This window comes from Opisthorchis viverrini (genome assembly GCF_000715545.1).
Source record: "Opisthorchis viverrini unplaced genomic scaffold opera_v5_160, whole genome shotgun sequence".
Taxonomy (NCBI): Eukaryota; Metazoa; Platyhelminthes; class Trematoda; order Opisthorchiida; family Opisthorchiidae; genus Opisthorchis; species Opisthorchis viverrini.
This window is the reverse complement of record NW_008751817.1, coordinates 81,390-104,388: the sequence shown is the minus strand read 5'-3', so window position 1 is coordinate 104,388 and position 22,999 is coordinate 81,390. Positions and strand designations below refer to the sequence as shown.

General features: G+C 45.9%; 2 protein-coding genes across 2 annotated transcripts in view; one reads left to right on the top strand and one right to left on the bottom strand.

The window, feature by feature from the left end:
* T265_07154 (hypothetical protein) overlaps window positions 1–22,999 on the bottom strand; it is a gene marked incomplete at both ends in the record, with an annotated part of 51,725 nt that overhangs the window by 22,111 nt on the left and 6,615 nt on the right. Inside the window, one exon of the mRNA XM_009172605.1 lies at window positions 770–837. Coding sequence (XP_009170869.1) covers window positions 770–837 — 68 coding nt within the window. The remainder of the gene's footprint in view (window positions 1–769; window positions 838–22,999) is intronic.
* Window positions 2,974–22,999, top strand: part of T265_07155 (hypothetical protein) — a gene marked incomplete at both ends in the record, with an annotated part of 35,567 nt that continues 15,541 nt past the window's right edge. The window contains 3 exons of the mRNA XM_009172606.1: window positions 2,974–4,755; window positions 10,489–12,051; window positions 15,488–15,997. Coding sequence (XP_009170870.1) covers window positions 3,483–4,755; window positions 10,489–12,051; window positions 15,488–15,997 — 3,346 coding nt within the window. The remainder of the gene's footprint in view (window positions 4,756–10,488; window positions 12,052–15,487; window positions 15,998–22,999) is intronic.

Sequence of the window (22,999 nt, the reverse complement as noted above, 5' to 3'; positions counted from 1 at the left end):
TCATGCAATTTGGCAGCAGCATCACCTCTAATGTCATTGTCGTGAACGAATAATTCTGGTGAACGGATAATCAGGTTGCGGGTAGTGTACACCAGGTTGAGACGTCCGTGGCATCAGAAGTGAATGTCGCTGAAGTTCAAGGGCCGTGTAACCAAGATAAAGGAATTAGCGATCTAGTCCTACGGATGTGGGACCTGCTCCCTCATCCGAGGAAATTAGACATCTTCAAGTGTTTGATCAACGGTACTTTGGTAGCACAACGAGAGTACAATGATTCAGCGGGTCCATGACGAAATGTTGTGTAAGCGGATAGCTGGTAAAAGATACGACTGATTCAAGCAGCAGACCCCTTTTAGGCTGTGGTGCTCGGGGCAGTAATCTTGGCAGAGCGCGACCCCAACTGAAAGGCGCCTAAAAGTGCTTTGAGCCAGGTACTAGATGGGGTGTGCACAACCGTCGGAGGAAGGTTATTTCACGCAGCAACCACAAGAAGCGTGAAAAACCATAGCCTAATAAAGGTGTGCGATCTGGACTTGAAAGTCTTTCTACGATATTCGTCCACGTGCCAGCAGGCTAAACAGTAAAAAAATCTGTTGGCCAAGCCATGTTTAAACAGGGCGTAAGTGAGTAGAAAGTCCCCTCGTGGATAATAGTACTGTGAGAAAAATAGGTCAAGAACTGCGAGACAGGTTTTACAATAAACGGATTTAGACTGACAGGTATTTTCCTGGCAGTTCGTTGGGTATGCTCAAAGAAAGTAATATCTCACCTGCATCTCGAATAGACAACTTGTTTGGTGTATTCAAGACGCGATCCAACTCAGGCTCCAAAGAGTATCTGGGTTAAATTTTAAAGCATTGGAAAAATAAACTTGCTGTCGCAAGCAAGGGTTATAAAGTACGAAAATTACATGACCAGAGGAAAGGGTGCCTTGAATTCGCTGCCCCCTCATCGCCTGTAGTATGGATTAAACTGCCTGATACTCATTCATTAGAGAATGATTCAGTCGATGTCTGGGTGAGACGTTCACGGGGTCGATGGAGTGTAGAGGTGGGAAGTAAAATTGTGGCTCCTCACTGGGCATCATGAATCAAGGGAAAATTTCAGGAATATGCATGTTCTGATTAGCTGATGTAAGCTGTTGAATATTCGATCTAAGTGTAGAGGGCTCATACCTTATGACCCCATTTGATAATGTGACCAGAGGGACCAGCGTACTAATCATTTCACCACGTTGTGGATTTGCAATGGGTTGAGGCACGTCCTGAATATTCTACCTAAGTGTAGCGGGCTCATACCTTATGACCTCGTTTGATAATGTGACCGGAGGGAACAGCGTACTAAACATTTCACCACTTTGTGGATTTGCAATGGGCTGAGGCACGTCTAAAAGGTCATGAGGGTATCTTGGATGTCCACTTTCAGGGTACTCATTTGACGGTCGTATTGGTCCCATGCAACGGAGTGTGGAAGGGAGTCCAAACCTTTGAGGGAAATATAGCGAGGGTAGTTTGCTCATTAGCTCTTCTAAATCAGCCCTAATTAGCAAATGTGAATATTGACACGAAGGGCCTTGAACGCCTGCGCAAGGCCTGAACAGGTGGAGCTAGGTGTTGAGTTACCACAGACTTACTTCGTTACAATGAGAGCAAGCGAAAACTGCTGGTGTCAGGGTTGCCCCATGGATTTCAGAAGTCGAGCGTATCCCTGTTAGTGTGTTTGGTGAAGTTAACGGGTCTGTGCAGTCTGTGCAAGTGAGCTGAGAATGGTATCACCATTTACTGAGCTGGAGCCTGGTTTTTCCTACAGTTCGATGTATAAACTGAGAGCCAAAGGTGGAGCGCAGCGAGGAATAAGTCTCCGCTTTTTGATCCGAGAGACAGCATTCTGCTGCCTCTTGATGGAATACGAGGGTCCATCTACAGCTGGTAAATCTGACGTACTGCGAATCAGCTCAATGGCGCTTTGTCTTCAATGAAAATCAGCCAGTGGCCGCTATCACAACAAATTCGTATCACCGTTTCTCACTCTGGCGACAAAAAAACAGACATTGCTCACGTATTGAGTTGCCGTACATGTTCATTCAAAGAATACGAAAAAATCAAACGTTTCGGACCACGCTATTTGTATATAGAGATGGTAAAGGAGTCTACAGTGCTCTAAAAGAACGCGAGCTGGTTACGAAACTGGTTAAGTCTTGAAATTCCTGTAGCTCTTGTCAAGTGAAGCAAGGATGCGCAGAAGCATATACACTTATTTTGCAGATTTTGAAACCGATTATCGAAGTTTCATGGACCTTGCGATCCATTTGTACGGGGATACTTGAAATAATATAAGTCCCTGAGGACACCCGGCATTTCACTTCTATTTGCCTGCCTCGAAGCGGGGATTTTGAGGGACCTGTATCCAGGAGACCGTCTGACGACAACGTGAGATGATTGAGCTGAAAATGCTGAGGACTGCAAGGAAAGTTAGCGTGTGCATTTTAGGTTTCCGAATGATTATGAAACCGGAAGTTGATTTTCTGTATCAGAGGTTGTTGCTTGTTGCATCGAGGCTGTCCACCACCACTGCGATCATGCGATGAGATTACAGTGAATTTTTAATTTCGGCGATATACAGTATACTGAAATAAATCAACCGATGTAGCTTAATGGAAAAATGTTAGTCCTAGAAGTAGTCGACGTTTTTCTTGCAGCTTGAAGTTGAGCTACAACGAGACATTGAGTGAGATTTTTGGGACCAAATTTACTGAATAGGAGTTCCGCATATACCTCCAAGTAATCCTGGATGCACTCTATGTTTCCCGTCAGTGTTGTCGTTAACTGGTAAAGAGCAATATTTGTAGCGCTCCAGAAATCATCAGTATTGTGTTAGGGCCATTGATAAAGCAGAAGCTTTTAGGGCACTAGTCTTGAGTTAAATATTTTGAACTAGTAACTCAACCGCTCCGGGCTTTTTCCGGTCGCGGGAGTTTGACTTCGGTATGGGAATGACCTTGAGCCCCGTTGCACTTCTCCGTTCTACCCGAAGTTAGTGTTCATCGAGCTTCGAACACTGGCTGCATCTGTGCTGCTCATTAACAAGCTGCTAAACACCAACCCAAATTCAAAGGTTGATTGGATGTTTATGGAAAAACTCATTCCCGCTGAAACCTTTTCACTATCTTCAACAGGTATGTTCATTTGACTGCCAGTGTATTTTGAGGTCCAAACTCGGAATTTCACGATGTCTTTAAACTGAATTCTGAACGATCTCAGAATTCGTGTTCTGAGGACGCACGCAGAGATGGAACTGTATTAGTAAGTGTGGCGTCTATTTATTCACCTCCTCAGGCGCAACCTACGCCACCAGCTGACACTTGTATCCGAACCGTGCTGAATGATCCTCCGCTCCACACTGCTGAAGTGCTCGACGAACCTTCACTGTCATCTCACTCTGTCACGTACTCGGTCGATGCTACATCAACTGGCGTGTCATCAATGATGGAAAGAGCGTCTGAAGCATCCATAAATTCTATACCAAGTGGTTCCTGTCCAAACAGCTCCAGTTGTGACCCTCCGGAACAGAATCGCGTTCGGGCGTCAGAATATGATGGTCAGGCGTCGGAAGATCATATTCAGGTGGTAGTGAGCGCGGTTCCCCCTTCCTCCAGCCCAAGCCATCTGGTTACTGGAGACCGAACTGAAGCTGATCAAGATACTTTTACATCGTACACATATCAGATCGAGCCTTTATACACGAATGATTCTTCAAGCGAAAACGTCAACGAAACGAAGGAAGCAATGTACCCCGATAACCACACGGCAACCACTGATCAAGCCTCTGCAACCCAACCTACGGCACCCATCAGTAACTCTCCAAGTTTTTCGCACACTTCTGGTTTTTCCTGCTCTGTTCCCTTGGAACAGCGAAACCTCATTGTCTCCCCTCCGCTTTCCAAAGACCGTCAAAGTAACTGTACCCAAGCCTCATCGTCTCCAGCGCAGGTTCATGTTTGCACTCTTTGCGGTAAGCGTTACCGCCACAGTACTTCGTTGAAAAATCATATGCGAAAACATGAGTCTGGAGTCCTCGCATCCAAGCGATACCGTTGTAACTTCTGCGTTTACTCTAGCCAATATAAACGCAACGTGCATAAGCACATTGATTCTACCCATCGTAGCTCAGATTGTTTCACTCATCTCAATATTGACCCTCATTCGCAAACTCAGAACGTTTTCGAAGCACGGGAAAGATTATCAGAGGGTAGGAATTCAGAACAGTGGATCCAACACAGTGGTAGTCAGCAGTTTTTGTACGACGCGCTGAAAACTGGACTGCCGGTTTCAAGAATTCCTGAGGAGGACCAGTGTTCCAATAACCGAATGAACTATGGGACTGTCCAAAATGTTAACGTGGGATGGAAACAAACGGTCCGCACTGGTGTTGCCGATACTGCCTTGGGCACACTGCCCGTCTCAAGTCCATTGTGTCAGAGATCGATACAAACACACTCGGAAAAACGCAAGAATTCTATTGGATCTCCAATGTCATGTAAGATGCGTCTGATATGCTTAACTCTTTATTCAGATTCGTCCCCTCAAAAACCCCACCGGTGTGAGGTCCAGGGTTGTGGCAAAACATTCAAAACAAGCAAGAGTCGTACGTTACATATGGTTAGTTGTCATCGGGACTTTTGCTTCAAACTCGGCTCGGATGGGGTTCAAGCAAGCACGCAGCTACCCATCTCTAGTGTTTGTGGATTTCCATGTGGTGAGTACTCACGTCTGCCAGTGTGGTGTATTCGTGAGGAACTTCTCAGTGAGCCGAGATGTTTGGTAGTCAATTACAGTACCGCTCCTTAGGGGCAAGGTTTGCTAGTACGCCATTACTTGTCTATTTGTAGGACGAAACAGCAAATGGGGAATGACCAGGTGTGCGAGACAATTAAAGAATCCGAGTAGTATTCAAGACGATCAGTTTTTCGCATACAATTCACCAGGGGTCAACTTTGTTTTTTGCATTCACTTGTTGTTTAGGTCTGAAACCATTACGTTATCGTGTGTTGTTCAGGCAACTGGTAACTCGCTTCTGTCCTGGTCTGTTCAAGCCAGCCGTTTCATTTCCTTAACCTTTGAGCTGAGTTTACTCAGTATGCCCACGCCTGCTTGACTCCTTTTTTAATGGCATTTGTACTGTCGGTTCTAATCCAGATTATCTGAGTGAATGGATTGTCTTACAGTACTTGGACGTAGGTGTTCTCACAGTGAGCAACCCCGAAGAACATTTTATTTTGGTTATGAACTTCAGAAAAGATTCTCCGTAGACCTTCGCGCGCCCATGTATGGTGGAGATAGTAAGAAGACCTTCACAAGAGATACGTTGGCACAAAGCTGCGCGGTCGATTTAATCCAACGCGTATTAGCTGTAAACCACTTATTAAGAGTGCGTTGGTTTCAGCTGTTACAGGTGCTCGCTCATTGAAAATTGGGAGGAGATGTGGTGAGGCAATGAGGACGCTGGCGTAATCAGTTAGCTGGCTTTGAATCACTATAGTTGTCTGTTGAATCCGGAAAATTGGTAGCTGGTTAGCGAGGGCGACGGTTTTAACGCTGTAGCACCACTGACTGAGTGATTCGGCTTGTCTGCCAGTGTCACCGATGATCCCTGGAGTTTCGGGATCCTTATCCATAGTCGACAGTTGTCAACATGACTGAATTTACCGGCAACTGTCCCCATACATTGTTACCAAGTTGTATACTGTCTGCGATTTTCACAGCGCAATGCTGGGCAAATGTACTCTGTGAGGTGGACGGTGCTCAGATATGTTAGATGCGTGTTCTGACCAACGTGATGTGTTAGGTGCGATCTAATCGTCGTTCATGGCGGTATTCCTTCCCAAAATCATCCGGCGTACCTCAGTATTTCTAATCTGATGTTCCCACACGACTCCATTGTCACAAGTGGCCAAATCGAGGATGTTTGCTCGGCGGCCAGGTCTCTTGCCCATGAAGCAATATGGAGCGCGCTATCCTCGTGAGGCAAGCTGACGTATCGGGAAATGATAGGTGTCAAACACTGGCAAAGTGTCCCTGTTCAGAGGGCTGATCTCGCCTCTTGCTTATCCACGGAACTTTCACTATTACTCACGTAAATAAGTTTATTTACCACACCAATTTGTCGTTTCGCAGTTATGCGGTTCGGACTTGATTCTACTCAATCTTGTGATGGCACGTTACATCTCAGAAGTCAGCGACTGCTGGCCTTCTGTATGTATATTGTTTGAAGACTTGTCACGGCAAAAAGGTGTCGATTCAAACTTGACGTCTTTTATGCATGAAGACGACACGACATATTTGCCATCATCAGTACGTATGAGCTTTATGAGGCTGAGATGACTCAGTGGTCCGTAGTTCGAACCCGACCTCTGCATCTCGATTTCCCCGTCTAGGCTTGAGCAAGCTGGCAATATCACAACCCTCGCGCTTCCTTTTGGTGGCGTGCCAGTCAGTCACCGAAAGGGTGCTACAACTGAACGATGAGCTTTACCAGACCGAATGAACCGTCCCCCACATCTGTAACAAGGCGAAGAGGTCCACTGCCCTGGTCCTCTTCAAAAGGTTTGAATTTTTCCTTAGTCTTTCGGTATAGGGTGATGTAGATCTGGTAGCCTGTTGGCGATTGTGCTGGGCACCTGAGTTGTTCAGTATTTTCTGCTTTTGGAGGCGGGCAACAATTATGAGTAGCCGGTCATCATATTAATTGTGTAACAGTGTGTCGGCCGCTTGATCCCATGTTAACCGATATATTTATGGTTAAAGTTACGCATTTGAACATAGCCAATCGATATATTCATTACTACTGTCCGTAGGTCACAGATTTGAGTTCGAGTTTCTCCGTTCGACCCACCCGTTTTTCAGGTATGTGCACGCAAATCTGAGACGAGCGGCAAGCGCTATATTTATGGTTAAAGTTACGCACCCGAACATATCAGCCAATCGATGTATTCATTACTGCTGTCCGTAGGTCACAGATTTGAGTCCGAGTTTCTCCGTTCGACCCACCCGTTCTTCAGGCATGTGCACGCAAATCTGAGACGAGCGACAACATTCTGGGGTGTCTTGATCTCCAGGTAACCGTCCAATGAACCAGCCCATTTCAGGCATGCGCAAATCTGAGACGAGCGACAACATTCTGCGGTGTCCTGATCTCCAGGTAACCGTCCAATGAACCAGCCCATCCATAGTTTGATGACAAAAATCTCATAATACAGATGCTCACTGGGTTATACCTTGTTTTAGGAAGCCAGAGCAAATCCCTGCTAGACCTTTATGTGTTAAGCGGTTCATGGTAACATCACCATTCTGTACGACTACGTGTGTTGTTAGATTCAGGGAATAGACCACCGACGCCTGCCCAAAATGCTTTTCAAGTCCAATCGTATATATTTCATTCCTAGCCGCGGTGAAGATGATATCGAACTGAACTGAATGCTAGAATAATGTTGCTAACCGGTAGGCTGTCTGATCCATGGCTAAGTGCTTCGTACGTTCTAGTCGCGCAGGTGACATTCGACCATCGTCTGTTAACTTTTATCGAGACATATTAATTGCGGGTTAGAATCCCTGCTCCATGTGACCTCGCAGGTCGCACTCTGCTGATGAACTTGTCGAAGTGCCTGGTTGAGCGACCGGTGCTAGGTTATTTTCTGGAATTCAGCCAGGTGGAGCACGTACTGTTTGAGGTAAGTTTCAGATATCAACTAGGGGCAACCACGATGGAGTTTTCATGGTACTGAAATCCCCATAGAAATTGTATTTGCTGAAAATCATCCTGGATAAGTTCGCATCAAAAGTCCTCTATTGAGTGAGTGAGAAACAGGAAGCAATGGGCTCCTCGCCCTCATCTTGCCTTTGGGGACTACCAAACGCCGTGGAATTCCGTTAAACATTGTGCACCCAATCAACTAAAGATGCTTTCGCTTGATAGCATGGGAAACTACTTAGCCCGACACATTCATCTGCAGCGGACTCCGCACACTTTTCCGCGACGAGAGGCTAGTCATTCGCTTGGCACTGCTTGCGTCCTGGTTAAGCTCGTTGTGCTGATTGCTCCAGAATGCAAACACGAAAGGTGCTTAAGTGGATCGCCTTTTATAAGATCTAAGATTGTGAGGTATCCCAACTGCTGTTGCAGACGAAAGCGTAGATGCCACTAACAATTATGCATTGTGACGAGGCCCACCAGTTTTGGTTACGGGAACAGTAGAGGGGATATTTTCAGCGAGAATGAGATTGGGTGTAAAATTTGAAAACGTGATTTCTCAGCAATGGCATAGTTTTCCATGCCTGTGTCGCTCTATTTTGCAAGTTAGTTGACCAGGCCCATAACGTCACATAGAGTCCTGGTGTTGGACATTCCTCATGCCTACATCCTTCCCAAGTTTATACCGCGAAACAGATCGTCCTTAGATATGTTTTAGCTTTCGTAAAGACAGCTCGGTCATGTGCAAACAGCGTCTGTTGTTTGCCACCAGAGAGGAGCACGAGGGCCGGGATATTCGCAGGTTGCCCAAGCCTAGACAGGAGAAGTCGAGAGGCAGAAGTCGGGTTCGAACCACTTATCTTCCGGTCAGTAAATTCGCACTCTAGCCACTGATTCGTCCCACCCCATATTCACGACCTGGCTACAAGGGGCTGATCAACTACAAGTTAGCTTTTTCAATAGGTGAGTTCCGTCCAGTCCACTGGATTCACTCACATATCGAATGTTGGACATTGAGGCGACATCAGCCAGTCTATCTAGGGCTGTGTTTTCTGAGTTACAATGCGCTCCTTACGAGTTTCTACCCTATGAGTGTAGCGTATTATGCGGTACGTTCACTGTAAATTGTGTCCGAAGTAATCTAGTGAAAAGAATCTTATTAGCCTGAAGTTTCCTCTTTTTCTCCTAGCGATTTTAATGGTGAAAATAATGAACCGCACTTCATCAGAATAAGTGCTACGGTTCAATCGCAGAACGGTTATCAGAATAAAAAAATGCTGTTGCGCCTGAAATTCCAACTGAATTTTACTTCTGGCAACTGCAAGCTGAAAATGAGAATTATGGAAGACTTCTAAGTTATCGAAGAAAACTCAAAGACACCTCGTTGTTGGACGGTTGACTTAACTGCAGCCGATGCTGAGTCTACATTTTACACTGATCAGTGATAACTTTGATGCCCCGTAAGCGGCCCGATTCTGACTAATCACGTGCGAGTTCGGCCTTTTGGCTGTCTACCGGCTTCTGGGTGGTCCCCATATTGAGCAGTTCTCCGAATCTTGCTCGGCAAAGCGGCATCGAATCCGAATTCATCCGGTGAATTATTGCTGCTCCGACAAAAGGCTTGGAACGCCGCATGGTGCTATGCGACCAAAGGAGAAGCAAATAGTTCATCACAACGCGCGGATGGTGGACCAAATCAACTAGCATCGCGGCGCAACCACGCGCTGCTCCTAAGAGGGCTAGCGAATGTTGGTTCGTGTCTGTCCTAAGTGGATACAGGGGCATATCCTTCATTGGAACGGAAAATTGCTGTACAAGATTCAGTTTGTCCCACCCTAGTTGATCCGACACAAACTTAGTTCATCCTACGAATGCGCAGATCCTGTCCCTCTAACCGAGTGACTTGAATGCAGAGTTACTTCCGTTGAACCGGCTGCTTCGCCGAAGATTAAGCCCGAGCACGCATCACGACCGTGACACCAGACCCTTCAACTAGCTTCACGGGAGGGTGTATTAAGCGGAGTCCTGTACTAGAATCCTTTTCCCACTTGCAATTAGGCGCTTTGGTGGCCAACAAATCGAACACGCATTTGATTACTCAGAGGATCGGGCCCATAGCCTGTCTAACATCAAGGCAAACTCTGACTGGTGGAAATTGTGGACCAAACCATTTCCAGTATCCACTGAATGCCGGTTGTTAATTGTGTATCCAGAAAGCTTCCAAATTTCCGTGATATTCCTACGTGCACCTTAAATGCGTCACGTACATGATTTTTTAAACCTATTTTTGGGTGTTTAACACACTTTGTGTGGTTCTTCTGCTGAAAACACTAGCTTGGACCAGACGAGAGCTGAGCTAATACGTTGCTGTTATTACATTCGATGAGTTTTCAAGCAGGAGCTTTTCACCAATGGTGTAACCTCAGGCTGCTTTTCTGGTTCGTTTTCTGCGACTATCAGGCGTGAAATGTTACGTGAGCTCTGAGTAGTCATGAATATGGTGGATACTACTCGACGTCAGAAATAGCGCGGAAATTAAGCCGCGTCTTGTGGAAAGTCGACAGTTCCACTCGACTGGGAGCATGTCTTGGTGCGGGTGATCTGACGTTATTTTGGCCCTTTTGCAGTGACCGCACCACGTAGACGCTACGGTTTAGCTGTGTCATTTTCGACTGATCGGTTGGTCGGTCGCGCTTTGATCTTTGTTTATCACTAATTTGCGTCTTGATTGCTCTCCCGTAGATCGTCGGAATTCTCTTCAGGAGCTTCTCAGCCCTGATGGAACTAATTTATCTTCCCAAAGACGAATCAGTCTCAACTCCAACAGAACCTCTCCCGGGAGTATTTTATCCGAACTTTGCCCCACTATTGACCATCCAAATCCAGCACACACCGTAAAGCGGCCGTTTAGTGGCCCAAACTTGGGTGCTACTACCGAATCCTGTTCAACTCCGAATTCCTCCAGTCAGTTTTTTTACTCTTCTGATGGATCCAAATCGACCTATACGGACGTGTATTCCTTCACCGATAACGGCCCTCCCCCGGAGAGTTCGGGCGGACGCAGTGAATACAGCAGTTCTACACGATCTACGGAACTAAGTGGCGCCACGAGGATTCCCTTCATTGATCCACCAGTGGTATGTGGTTCTGCTGATTTTTACACCGAGGAGCGTCTATCGAGACACTCAGATTTCGGGTCCGCTGTTCGGATTCCCCAAGAACTTCCCAATAATTGCAGTGCATCGCCTCAGTTCAATTATAGAGTGTATCCGATGACGTCGAACGCAATCTCTCCTGCGCCGGAAGGAAACGCAGGATATGATAGTGAAGGTTATCGTCAGTCAGACTTTTCTCTGGCACTCAGTCATGGAAAATCAACAGCTGGTCATCCCAATTCCTTTGGATATGGAAAGATCCCAAGGACCACTGTGGAACAGCTCCTCTGTGCACCGGATACCTCATCTAGTGCACTGCACGCTTATTTAACACAAAATACTTCAGGACAGTTAGATAATTGTGATGGAAATAACAAGCGGGCTACTACAGATAGCATAAGTTTTGGTGCAAATAGCTCACAGTCATTCGAAGATATCGGTACTGTTGAAGAGACCACCACAACACCATACTACTCTGGAACTCCAGAGGCAGACTCAGACTCGCTCGCACTTGGGCATGTGAATTCGGAGACTGATGCTTTCTTCACAGATTTGGAGGAGATCCTAGCTCGAGAAGTTCCTTTGTTTGACACAGATGCTGTGCAACGCATGGACTGGAATGCAAACGATCCTTGTTCCTCTGCTCCTCAAGAACCTGGCTGCAAATCGGGAGAATCGTCGTCGACCACGAAGTCGCCCATATCAACAACTAATTCCAAGCCCACCGCTTCATTGATAAGTGGCGACTCTGGTCTCGAGAGCTGGAGCAGCAGTAGTAGCTGTAGTGCGGGTCCGAACAGCGCACCCATATGGGGTTCACAGGAGATGGGAGTCCACTTCAAACTATCGCCTCCGGCCACAACTCCGCAATCGTCCTATCCGACGCCAACCTCGGACCATGTATCTAATTACAGTCGCTGTACCACTGCCCGACAGACCAACTTGGAAGAACCGTATTCTTTTGGGCCTCACATTATTCCCGCTCCATGCTCACATCGATTGACAGAGAATCCTTTTTCCCCAACTGTGGATGATGAACAAAGCTGTGTTGGTAATCTGAAAAATTCTGTCCCACCAATGTCCGCATCACAGCACTCAGAGACTATCAATCCGTACCCTACCTCAAAAACACCGTTGCTTCGAGATTGTGGTAAGTCGTACTTTGTTGGTAGCTACATTTTTCTGAAGTTTACCTACATTTTTCTAAAAAAAATCATCTATCTATTAACCTCATGTAACTTTCTGTTCAGTTTTTTCATGTTGAATGTCTCGAACTGATAGCATCGGTGATACTGATTTTCGGATTCCCTGCCGTCAGTTCTGCTAAATGAATTTCTGCTTCGTCTAACCCCTCGCTGTAGTCAAACTTCGAAGTTTAGTTTTGATGTTTCTAACAAGTAAATAGTGACGGCACGTCCACCCCCCCCCTCCTTAAACCCTGATACGTCAAACATCCTACTGATCGATTTGATTCAGGCGTGCGGAACACACGACGTGCTCCGTTTGCAGATCCCCATATACAAGTTTTTACCATCCACCGGCTGATGAACCACCAGACGCCTGTGCATATTTGCTACAGTAAACAGTGAAATGCACCACGGGAACAGTGCGTATTCGATTTCTCTAATAGGGTGAGCTCTATTCCCTGGGATACCTTACAAGATTGTGCCTGATTTCGAATGCTATTGTGGAACCCCTAAATAGGGGTGAATTTTCCTCTTCCCCGTGAGATTTTCCGGTGCCCCCCAACAGGAACCGTTCTTTTCGGAAGTCAGGTACAATGAACACCACAGCATTGCAGTTGATTCTTGTTACCAAGATGTTCGAACATCAATTTGAGCTTTGTTGATTACCTCCGGTGTGCAATTCTGGCGCTGATCAACGAGCTTGACATATGACAAATGAGTGACCAACGGATTTGTGTTGTGATGAACCGTAAGACATACCGTGGAGCCTGGTCTTACCTGCGGTTAGTCTTGCTGTTCTAGTCAACGCTAGAAACACCTCAATTCATGTGTGTACCGACCCGCTTGAGCCGCTCAAACCACCCAGTTGTGTGGCCGTTAGTTCAAATGCACTGGTTCAAGTCCTTCCGTGGCAACGCTCCTCTTCCTCGAGGTTGGGGGATGGATTAAAATATGAATGATCCAGCTCATTTTAACGGGAAAATATTCAAGCAATACCACTTATCTGATGTATGGCTGCTAAAGCTAACCAATGGATGGGTTTAGTGTACTAGTCTGCTGCTACTAGTTGGGTAGTTACAAATCCGAGTCGCCTTGGAGATTCGTGGGATATAAACTGCTGATGATTCTCAATAAGGAGTAAGCACCTGTGCACTGTTTTTTCACACTTTTAGCATAGATTCACTTCACTAAAAGGCTGAAGTCCCCTCTGAGACTTCAGACTCCCTCATTTTGCCGATAGGGTTACAGAATTATCGGTTTGTCATTGAGATTCCTCGAGATCGTGCACCACTCAGATCGACGTCGACCAACACCAGAGTCTGTTCGGGTGAGTCGGGTGAAAAAGCAATTGGCACGAATAAACCCTAGAAGGAAGAGCTCGAGATGGCCCATTGTTTAAGGCTCGAAATCACTGAAGTAAGGGTCCGTGATTCAAACCCAACTTCTGAAATGGAATGGTCCTGTCTAGACCATCTTGCTTCATTTGGGTGGTATGGCAGCTGGTCGCCGAAAGCATGTTATGGCTAGACGTTTTTTAGAAGGTTGGACTCTCTACAAAATGACAGTGCAACCAACATCTCCCGCGTTCAACCCAGAAAAGTGGAAAACTGGGTCATTTGAGCAGGGCTTTCGGAGGATATAATGGTGTTACGGATAACAGCCCGTCAACTATTGGTTTTGTGGTCGGACTGTTGAGTGACTACCATGGAGCAAAATAATAGTGGCAAGCAAATGCTTGTTTAAAAAGTGGTACATCTAGACGGCCATCTGTGCCTTGTTCTATTCAAGGGCTAAGGCGGACGAAAAGTGTCATCGTTTCACGATGAACGCATATCAAGTTGCCCATTTCGCCGTCCCTATTTACATTCATACGGGATACGTCGATCCAAAGAAGTTGGTTGACTGTTGACGCATGGACACCATCGTCTAGCATTTCAGGAATTACATCAGCAGCTGGACAAGCGAAAATATGAAAACAGATTGGAAAGACAGTGAAAATAGCAATCCACGTGACACATGCTACTGTTCTAAACGTTTTCAATAATTCATGCCCTACTGTCGAGCCGCTTCCGTTTTTGGCCAGATTCGAACTCAGTGTTGGCTACGGACCTTCAGGCTACTGCTTTTAATGCTCCTTTGGGCTCTAATTAGTAAGTAGCAAGTGGGTGGGCAGTCTACAGTTAAACCTGCACAAAACATCTCACTCCCCCCGTGTTTTGGATTCTTCTACGGCTTCGCAAAAATATATAGTGGTTTTGGTGAACAGTGAACTGGGATCAGTTTCAGGCGTGCGGTTTCATGAGGTTTTCATGAGGAAATATGCCTGTGTCAAGTTTGACTTGTTTAAGATCAGCTGTATTCGAACGTAACTGAAGGGTCGAAATCCTCGATGACCTCTAATATTTGGTACTGGAAAGTTTAGTATTTATGTGTACATGATTCTAACGGAGTCGAAAATGTTTAAGAACTTTCCCTGGAGTCAGAACATGCGAAAGGTTACAAATTTTGAACATCGCTCAAAGAGCACTATGATGCCATGATTATCACTTTGTGGAAAGCAGTTCGAGAAGATAACAGCCAGCCGAGAGAGGCCATACACTACTGCTGAGGTCATCTCGAAAAGTTAGTCTTTGGGTGGCATACGCCTGTTCATTTTGAGCGAATGGTACTGCAGACAGGGTCAGCTACACAGGGGACGTTTCGAAACGCACGCATATTAGGTTTACTTCAAACAATTTCTGATTGAACGTCTTTCCACTTATGTTGAACCAAAGACTGGACTCTTCCGAATACAGGTAACTGCTTTCAGTCGTTCAACCTATGCTAGCTGGCAATCCACTTCGGATATCTAACGCTCAGAACTCTTAGTAAGGACTGCTTGAAGTGTCCTTCAGATTAGAATGTTGTGGCAACGTAGAGTAGTCTTCCTCATCCTCGATTTAACTGCACAGCTTATTGTTTGCGTCACAAAGAGGTGTGTTACGGGCCCAGAAGGAACTATGCATTTTAATTGAGTCCACCCCAAACCGGTCTGTTTTTCACAAAGCTTGGAACTGCTTCGGGTAAATTACGAAGTCTTGGGTCTTAACCACACGGCTCAACATTGGCTTCGGCTGAGTCCTCTACGTCCGCTCACCAGGACTACTTGACTAACAGTGGGCAATTTAGTACCCGTTGAAATCAAACGTAATCACTGGTGTGAAAGTATTGACACTCCTTCATCACTGAAACATGTATCAAACGTTTCAAGATGGGATCGACAGCCGAGCTGAAGGCGCTGGTGCGGAAATTTGAACGCGGGTCGTTGACAAGAATGGTCACTGAGCCAGTAACTGTAAATGGCTTGACCGAATAACCCACTGGGATGAGCATGTTAGTTTTTTCTCTTCTCTCTTTTAGTGGATTCGAACTACGTACAAGCAACACATGCGGAGTCCTCTTTCCTCCAAACTTATGGAAACTCTTCCATTGGGTGTCATACCAACGAACCATTATCGGATACTGGGCGAGATCCATCGTCAGGCATGTCTCAGTCTTACTTGGATCGTCATGCTGATGAAGACTATCCTAATCGGCCAACACCCGTCTCTCACGGTGCGTGTTTCCCCAAGCAAGACGATCTGTCAAGTTTCCGCACAGAGCCAATGCAAGTTATCAATAACCCCGTGCAATACGACTCTGCAGAGTTTACTCCTGGTTTTCGTCATAAAACACCGTTCTACGGACTGAACGAACGCCATGCTATGATTCAACACTATAATCACCCCTTTAAAGCCAGCATCCCCTATGGCTCTCAGGATCCGCATTTGTATCGTCTAACCAATCATCTGCTCTCGCACAGAGAAGCTTCCAGCTTTGCCGTTGCTAGTCCTCACGGGCGAGCAATCATGCAACAACCAGTGTCTTCATGTGAGTTCCTTTAACATCAGATGTAGTAGATGCTGTGAAGTTATGTAAACTTTTGCTTATACGCTGGATGTTTTACTGACACCCAGTCCTGATGATTAGTCATGGTTAGATCTTCAAAGCTGGTGCTGCTTGTAGATGGGAGTCGGGGTTATGGCATCTACTTTACCAAAGAAAACCCACAACAACAACAACATATACTACCCATCGCTATGTAGATTTATCAGGTTCGACAAATACTGCACCTACGACCCTAACTATCCGTAAAGCGCCCCCTTAGAAATTAATCATCGACCTCTATTCTCCAGCCTCGTTTCGACCCTCGACAGTGATGTGGCCAGTGTTTCCACGCCCTGCTCTGTATTGTACAGTCAACCTGTTTTTACTACTTCAAACTACTATCACTATTCGTTTTGCCACTATGGATCACATCAAAGCACACGTCTCTGTGATACCGTCATGTGACTGGTATCACAGTGCTCGTGCTACCGTGCACGTGCGTGTCTGTGTTGCTGTGGCAACACTGCCGTCTGTCGATGTGGTGCGCTCCTGTCCACTTGAAGGGGTCTATCTAATATTGGTGCTGACTTCGTATTCAGTAAATCTTACCCCAGGTAGCAACTACAGTACCGGCGATCTGTTTCATGTGCTATGTGGGCGATGCTTTGTAATATGTTATCTGCGTATTGTTTTGTTTGTATGCCTGTATGTAGTTGGTTCAGTGAATGCACGTGAACGTAGGTGGTACGCCTAACCATACGTTCACCTGTGTGTTTGAATAATTGTCCATATCAATCACGTATGTAACCTTGCCGGATCTCACATATACGCACACAGTCTCACTTTTGCGTGGTGTGTGAATCGAACGCATCTCCTTTGAGTGCTTAGCTTATCGTTTCGGTTGCTTTCACAACTGGCCCTCCAAATTTATCGGTTTAGCGTACGTGGGTAGATGTTTCCTTATGGTGTTCCGTAGGTGTTCTGTGAGTCCGAATTCGGATCTGATATTGATTCCCAAGTAGATTTGAGCTGCCAAGCATACAGGCGTGCAGTTGTTCCAACACCTACAAATATACTCTACAACGTTAGGGATCCGGAAGGTTCATTCTTTGGGATGGATTGGTTTGAGATGTATATAGTCAATAGTTCATTATTGAATGTTCTGGAGAGTTTTGCTGCTTGACTCTCATATCCTTTAGTGTTTCCAACCACTTCTAAATTCATCCTCTGGGTCCCCATTCAATTTGACTGTTGCCATCAGCATGAGTGAGTGTTGTTCTGGACTCCGTAGTTCCACCTGTGAAACAGGACTCTGCCGGACCTGTAGTCCTCCGGCCCGCAAACCTGATGTTTAACTTTTGATTTTTTGCTTGACCATACGTTTCTTCCAAAAACCCTATGGTGTGCCTTGGTATTGTGAACAAAATCCTTCCATCAGACCTGGGAAAGCTCTGCTCTAGTTGCATCCGTACAGCAGCGTGGATTCGATTTAGTGCTGTATATTATGCCCTGGAAATCAAACCACATTTATTTGTTGGCCACCTCAATTTCACTAAGCAAGCCGCTAGGCAACTGTCGTCCCCAATTCCCAAATCTTAGTTTCTAACCTGATAGTTCTATCAGAGTTAGCTGTTTTCACTGGTGTACCTCTGCCTCCCGACTTCCCGTGTCTAGGCTTTGGCAATTTGGCAGTACCCCAGCCCTCGTGCTCCCTCCTGCTGGCATGGCAGTTAAGCGCCGAGAGGGTTTTACAGCTGAACGAATCAAAACGAATCGTACACAGCAATGGGGTTTGGATTTTCGCGTCCCGCTCCTCGCTTTCTTGTTCTAAGGCGGCTTCACTAGGCTGCCCGTATAATGTGCTCCCCCAAAAGAGGAGATATGGGAAAAGAAGCTTTTTGGTCCTAACCTGAGCTGGCCGCTCATCGGATGGGTTTCTGTTATGGTTTACCAGGCCGATATCCTCGATTAGGTTGAATCTCGAGCCGGTTTGGTTCATTGTGATGATGGTTTACAAATGAGGTTCTTATGTTAAAACGTGTCGGTATTATAAATCCCGATAATCAATTCGACATCGACAACTCCGTTGTCTACTTCCGGGAGTAGTTCTTGCCAATGTGGAGGTGCTTTCACTTCCTAGCACTCATCACCATTATCAGCAGTTGCAAACATGTACAAGCTATGATGATGATGATAACTTATTCTACTGTGTTTTTTTCATTTTACAGAGGTTTCACAGTGTGAAGCACCGTGATATAGTTGCGTGGAACACCTAACCGTCTGTACTAGTAGTTTCAGATTATCTCAACTGACGGGTGCCGTCACACTCTGAATCAGTTGTTGCGCGCTTCATTTCGACAGTATACCGGCCCATTTAGTTCCAAACTTCGATCTAGGTTTATTTCCTTCCGTTCGTTTTCACATGTTCTAGAATTAGGTGAAAATTTTCCCACCGACGTAACTGCCAACCTGTCCTTTCAGAATAGTTGTTAGGATTATATTCGAAAATATTGAAAACAGAACTGGTCAAAACTGGTTGAAAACAAAGCTGGTCGTTGGTATACCGAGCCAGTGTTGTATGCTAACTGTAGTTATGACTTTTTTGAAGTACTGGATGACCCTTCTCATGCTCGAAACAATCTGGTCCATTAGAACTTTTAGAAAGATCACTAATGGCGTCAGTCATACCGCAGGGAACGTGTACGCTTGAGGCTGCACACAATTTTTTTTATTCAGTCTCATTATTGGTCCAGTGAGTTATTTTGGACCGTAAACCCAAGATCCGACTTGTTGAAAAGCCACGTTACACGAATATTATGTCGACGAGAGCTGAAGCGTCGAGTTCGATACCCAAGTCGGTCGTCTGAGCTCCTTGGAATCACATCCGGGACGTCGATTTGAAGTTGATGCTAGTCGCACAGACAACGGACTGCGACTACTCCAGTTGTGTATTGGTCATCGACTGTTTCTGGCCAGTACGAACTTTCAGCATAAACGTTTTCATCGCATAACGTGGTGACCACCAACTACACATCAACCGTGAACCCAGTTAGATCACATAGTCATCAACCATTGGTGGAGAACTATAACTCAAGACTGCGGTTCCTTTTTGGACACAACTTGATTCCTATCACGCCATGGTGCTTGCACGCCTGACAGTTCGTTTTTCTTCGGGCCCTTGTAAGTCGGCAAGATGCATACCAATCTACTGTTTTCTAAGAACTACCATAGCCTAGCTCAACAACTTTCCACAGCAAACCAACACTGCGGGTAGCGAGCAGGTGAATGAAATATGGTAAAATGTGAAAGGTGCTATGTTAGTGGCGTTCACTGATATCTGCCCAACTTCTCCAATACAGCCAAACGATCATTGGATATCGCCGAGATCGCTAGTCATGATTGATGCCAGGGATTCCATACAAGAAGCAATCATGGTATTCGGAAGAAATAGCTCACCCACGATAGAGGAATTGATCACTCACAATAGGTTGCACTGGCTTGGCCACGTGCTGCGTATGCCAGTCGACCGACTTCCTCGAAGGGCTCTTTTCGCACAACCACGTGAAGGGTGGAAGAAAGCCAGAGGCGGTCAAACAATGACTTGGCAGCGATGAACTAATGAGACGAACGCTGCAGGGTCTCCGAAACCCTGGTGTTCCAAAACCCTGGTGTTCAAATAGCCCGTGAAGAAAACCTTGTCGATCTGGAATATGCAGACGACATCGTTCTCATGTTCGAATAGGAGGAAAAGGCGCAAATATTCTTGGATGAACTGACCAAAGTCATCCCGTCCTTTGGTATGCACTTTGCACCCACAAAGTGTAAGGTCATGCTTGTGGACGTGCAGTCACTGAACACGCCACTTACGATCCAGGGAGAGGTACTGGAAGTTGTGGAGCGTTTTACGTATCTTGGAAGTTGTATTAGTTCTGATTGTAGTGAATGCACGAATCTCCAAGGCTCGGGCCGCGTTTGCTAACTTGAGATACCTATGGCATCAGAATGGTTTATCCCTGAATCTGAAGGGACGTGTGTATCAAGCTACAGTACGGGCTGTTTTGTTGTATGGCTGTGAGACTTGGCCTATTCAAGCAGCGGACCTGAGACGTCTTCAGGTGTTCGAAAATCGTTGTCTCAACCACAGCTCGTGTGGGTTGGTGTCGGCGAATCCATAAGGAGGCAGTTAGAAAGCGTGTTTTCGGTTGTGCAACGGGTACTTCCATTGAAGAATGTGTCCAGCACCAGAAGCTGCGTTGGTTGAGACGTGTGACGTATGCCGAACCATCGTTTGCCGAAGAGAGTGCTGTTTTCCATGCCCAATTCGGAGTGGTGTAAACAGAGAGGTGGCCAACCCTTGACTTGGCAGAGGAGTATGAAGGAGATCACGAAAAGCTTGGGTGCGGTCGGTGCTACTCGCCTTCCAGGATGGGGACCGCGTAATCCTCATTGTGCCCGGTTGGAGACACTACAAGATATGGCTGCTAACCGATGTCAGTGGAGTTCTTGTTGTCAGTTTATATCCAGATTGCCTCAGTGAATGTCTGGAGGCGTGGGCACCTCGGAACGATTGTGGTAAGCTAGCACTAAGTCCCTTCCCCATCCACCTTTACTCTTTTCCTTACAATTAGACTTTCAAACAAATCATGGTTGTACGGCAGTGAAGCATCGATGTTGAACACTGATGTCATGCTATCGGTGATGATGATGATCCAAGCTATTGCCTTCAATGCATAACTCCCCTCCGTGTCTCTCCAATGGAAAGTTCACTGACAGCTCTTTATTTACTTATCGCTTATATCAGTTATCTAACCCCCCTCCCCATATCATCAGTGAAAGAAAGTCTGGCAGCTGTAACCAGTGTATTTAAGTCCAACAGAAGTCCCATCGACCTTGGATGGCAATCAAAACATGCGCGGCAATTCGAACGTCGCAGAATTCATAATCGCATATCTGCAGCATTGTAATCAATGCAGAGACCCTTTTTGAAAAAAACTGCGGCGTTTTGTCCAGTAGCTATTTGCAAGCAAACCTTGTTGAACTTTATGAAATTAAACGAAATGCTTCTAGAGTATTCAAAACCCGGATCTCTTGCTTATTCTATCCTTCGATTCCTTGACAGCTCCTAGACTCTGTGCTCATCCTTTCCGTCCGATTGTCTTGTCTGTTGTTGCGGCGACTTTCGTTTTTGTGTGGAAAAATCTATTGAATTCTTGTCCACAACGTGACGCCGAAAATCACGGTCATATAAACCTTTCAACAATTAGTGTAACAAGGCTGTCTATCCCTAACTAGGTGGGTCATGTTGTCTGTCTTCTCTGCCACGTACCACTATTGCCGAAATAAGCTATTTGTTTGAGTACACTTTGAGTTTAGTGTTTTTGTCTGCAAGCACTGAACTGTGTGCGGTCCTGTTCGTTTGTCTATCCTGTTTGAATATGAAGGGTTTACGGATAGTTGTGGTGTGTTGTAGCTACTACAGTATTGTTCCCTCAGTTCGGTTGTGCTTAGGCTGGTGAATTCCATTGGAACGACTGAAAACGGAATGTGGCCGATCGGTACCGTACGTAATGTTGAGTTTTCCGTTGCGGTTTAAAACGCGATGCTAGGTCAGCTCTGACATCAGACTGAATCTGCGTACTTGAGTTAGGAATGCGCCGAGTGGGGACGGCTTCCAACAAAGACTGTCACAGGCAGTCACACGGCAGCATGTTTTCTGTGACGTGTTTCCAAGGCTCTTAAAACCCCCTATCTCACTATGTATGTCTCCTGATAATGTCAGCATGACTCCTTCAGTCTACTGTTAGCTAGTGCCGCCGTCAGAACCGATGATGATCATATTACAGTTTGTCATTGTTCTCATATTGGGTACGTCAAACAGGCGTTTCTAACTTTCTGCGTACAATCTGAACCAAAATCTATATACCTCACATCTCCAGAACCACATGCTGTGATTAAGTTTTCGTTCTGGAATTCGCAGCACATGCCGTTTGAGTTCACCCACTCGAGTTGAATTTACATGCCTTTCTGGTGAGTACCGGCTATCTGGCTGCACTTTTCTTCTAGGCGAAGGCTATCGTGTAATGTGATTCGGACTAAATTTATTCTGATGGGAGCTCATCCGCGGTAAAGAAGTTTGTTCCGTTCTGACAACCTCCTGGTGCATAGCTTCCAGAATAAATTTCTGTATCATAGATGGGCTCGTAACATTGGATTCGCAGTCAGCGACTAGTGTTTATACTTTATGTATCTCGGGCTCAGCACCTGCCGTTAACGGATCCACACTTGCATCTCGCTTACATTGGAGAGTTATAGACAGCATTTTTGAGGACCTCGAATCCTCGTGACAGATTCAAACTTCAGTCCTGTTAGAAGAACACAGGGGATTCAAGCCTTTGGCGCCATAGTTACGAGAAATCTTCATAGGGATTTGATGGATATGAATAGAAGAGACAAGCAGATGTTAGGATACTCAGAACAGCTGCTCACAGCTTGCGATACCGATGTGTTTCAGCAGCTCCTGCTTATCCAAAATCCAGACAATGCTGTTCGCTTTTTTTGCTGTGCATAACTCCTGACATGTTTTTACGTTCCTCCACAAACCACTTGAAGGCTCCCATCTACATGTTCTGAAATGCGATGTATGATGATGTTAGACGCTCGCGAGTTTCCTTGTTGAGTTGCATATTCCTATTCCATGATGTCAGATACTTGAGTGTGGCTGACGCTCAGGCTAGTATCTGTACAACAGTTGTTCCTCCCTGTGTTTCGTGCGGTCATGTAGGAGCCACTTCTGAATCATGGGGATGTTCAGGCAGACACTAAGCGGGACTCATTTGACCGTGTTTCGGGAATCGGTGAAGGAGCTCACAGGTGATTGCTATCTACAGAAATTTGAACAAATATGTGTTCGTGTTGTCCACACTTCACGAGCCCAGGGATGGTGTTACTGTTCTGCGATACCGCATAGTTTGGACAAGGTGGACCGGCATATATAAGCGTGTTTGC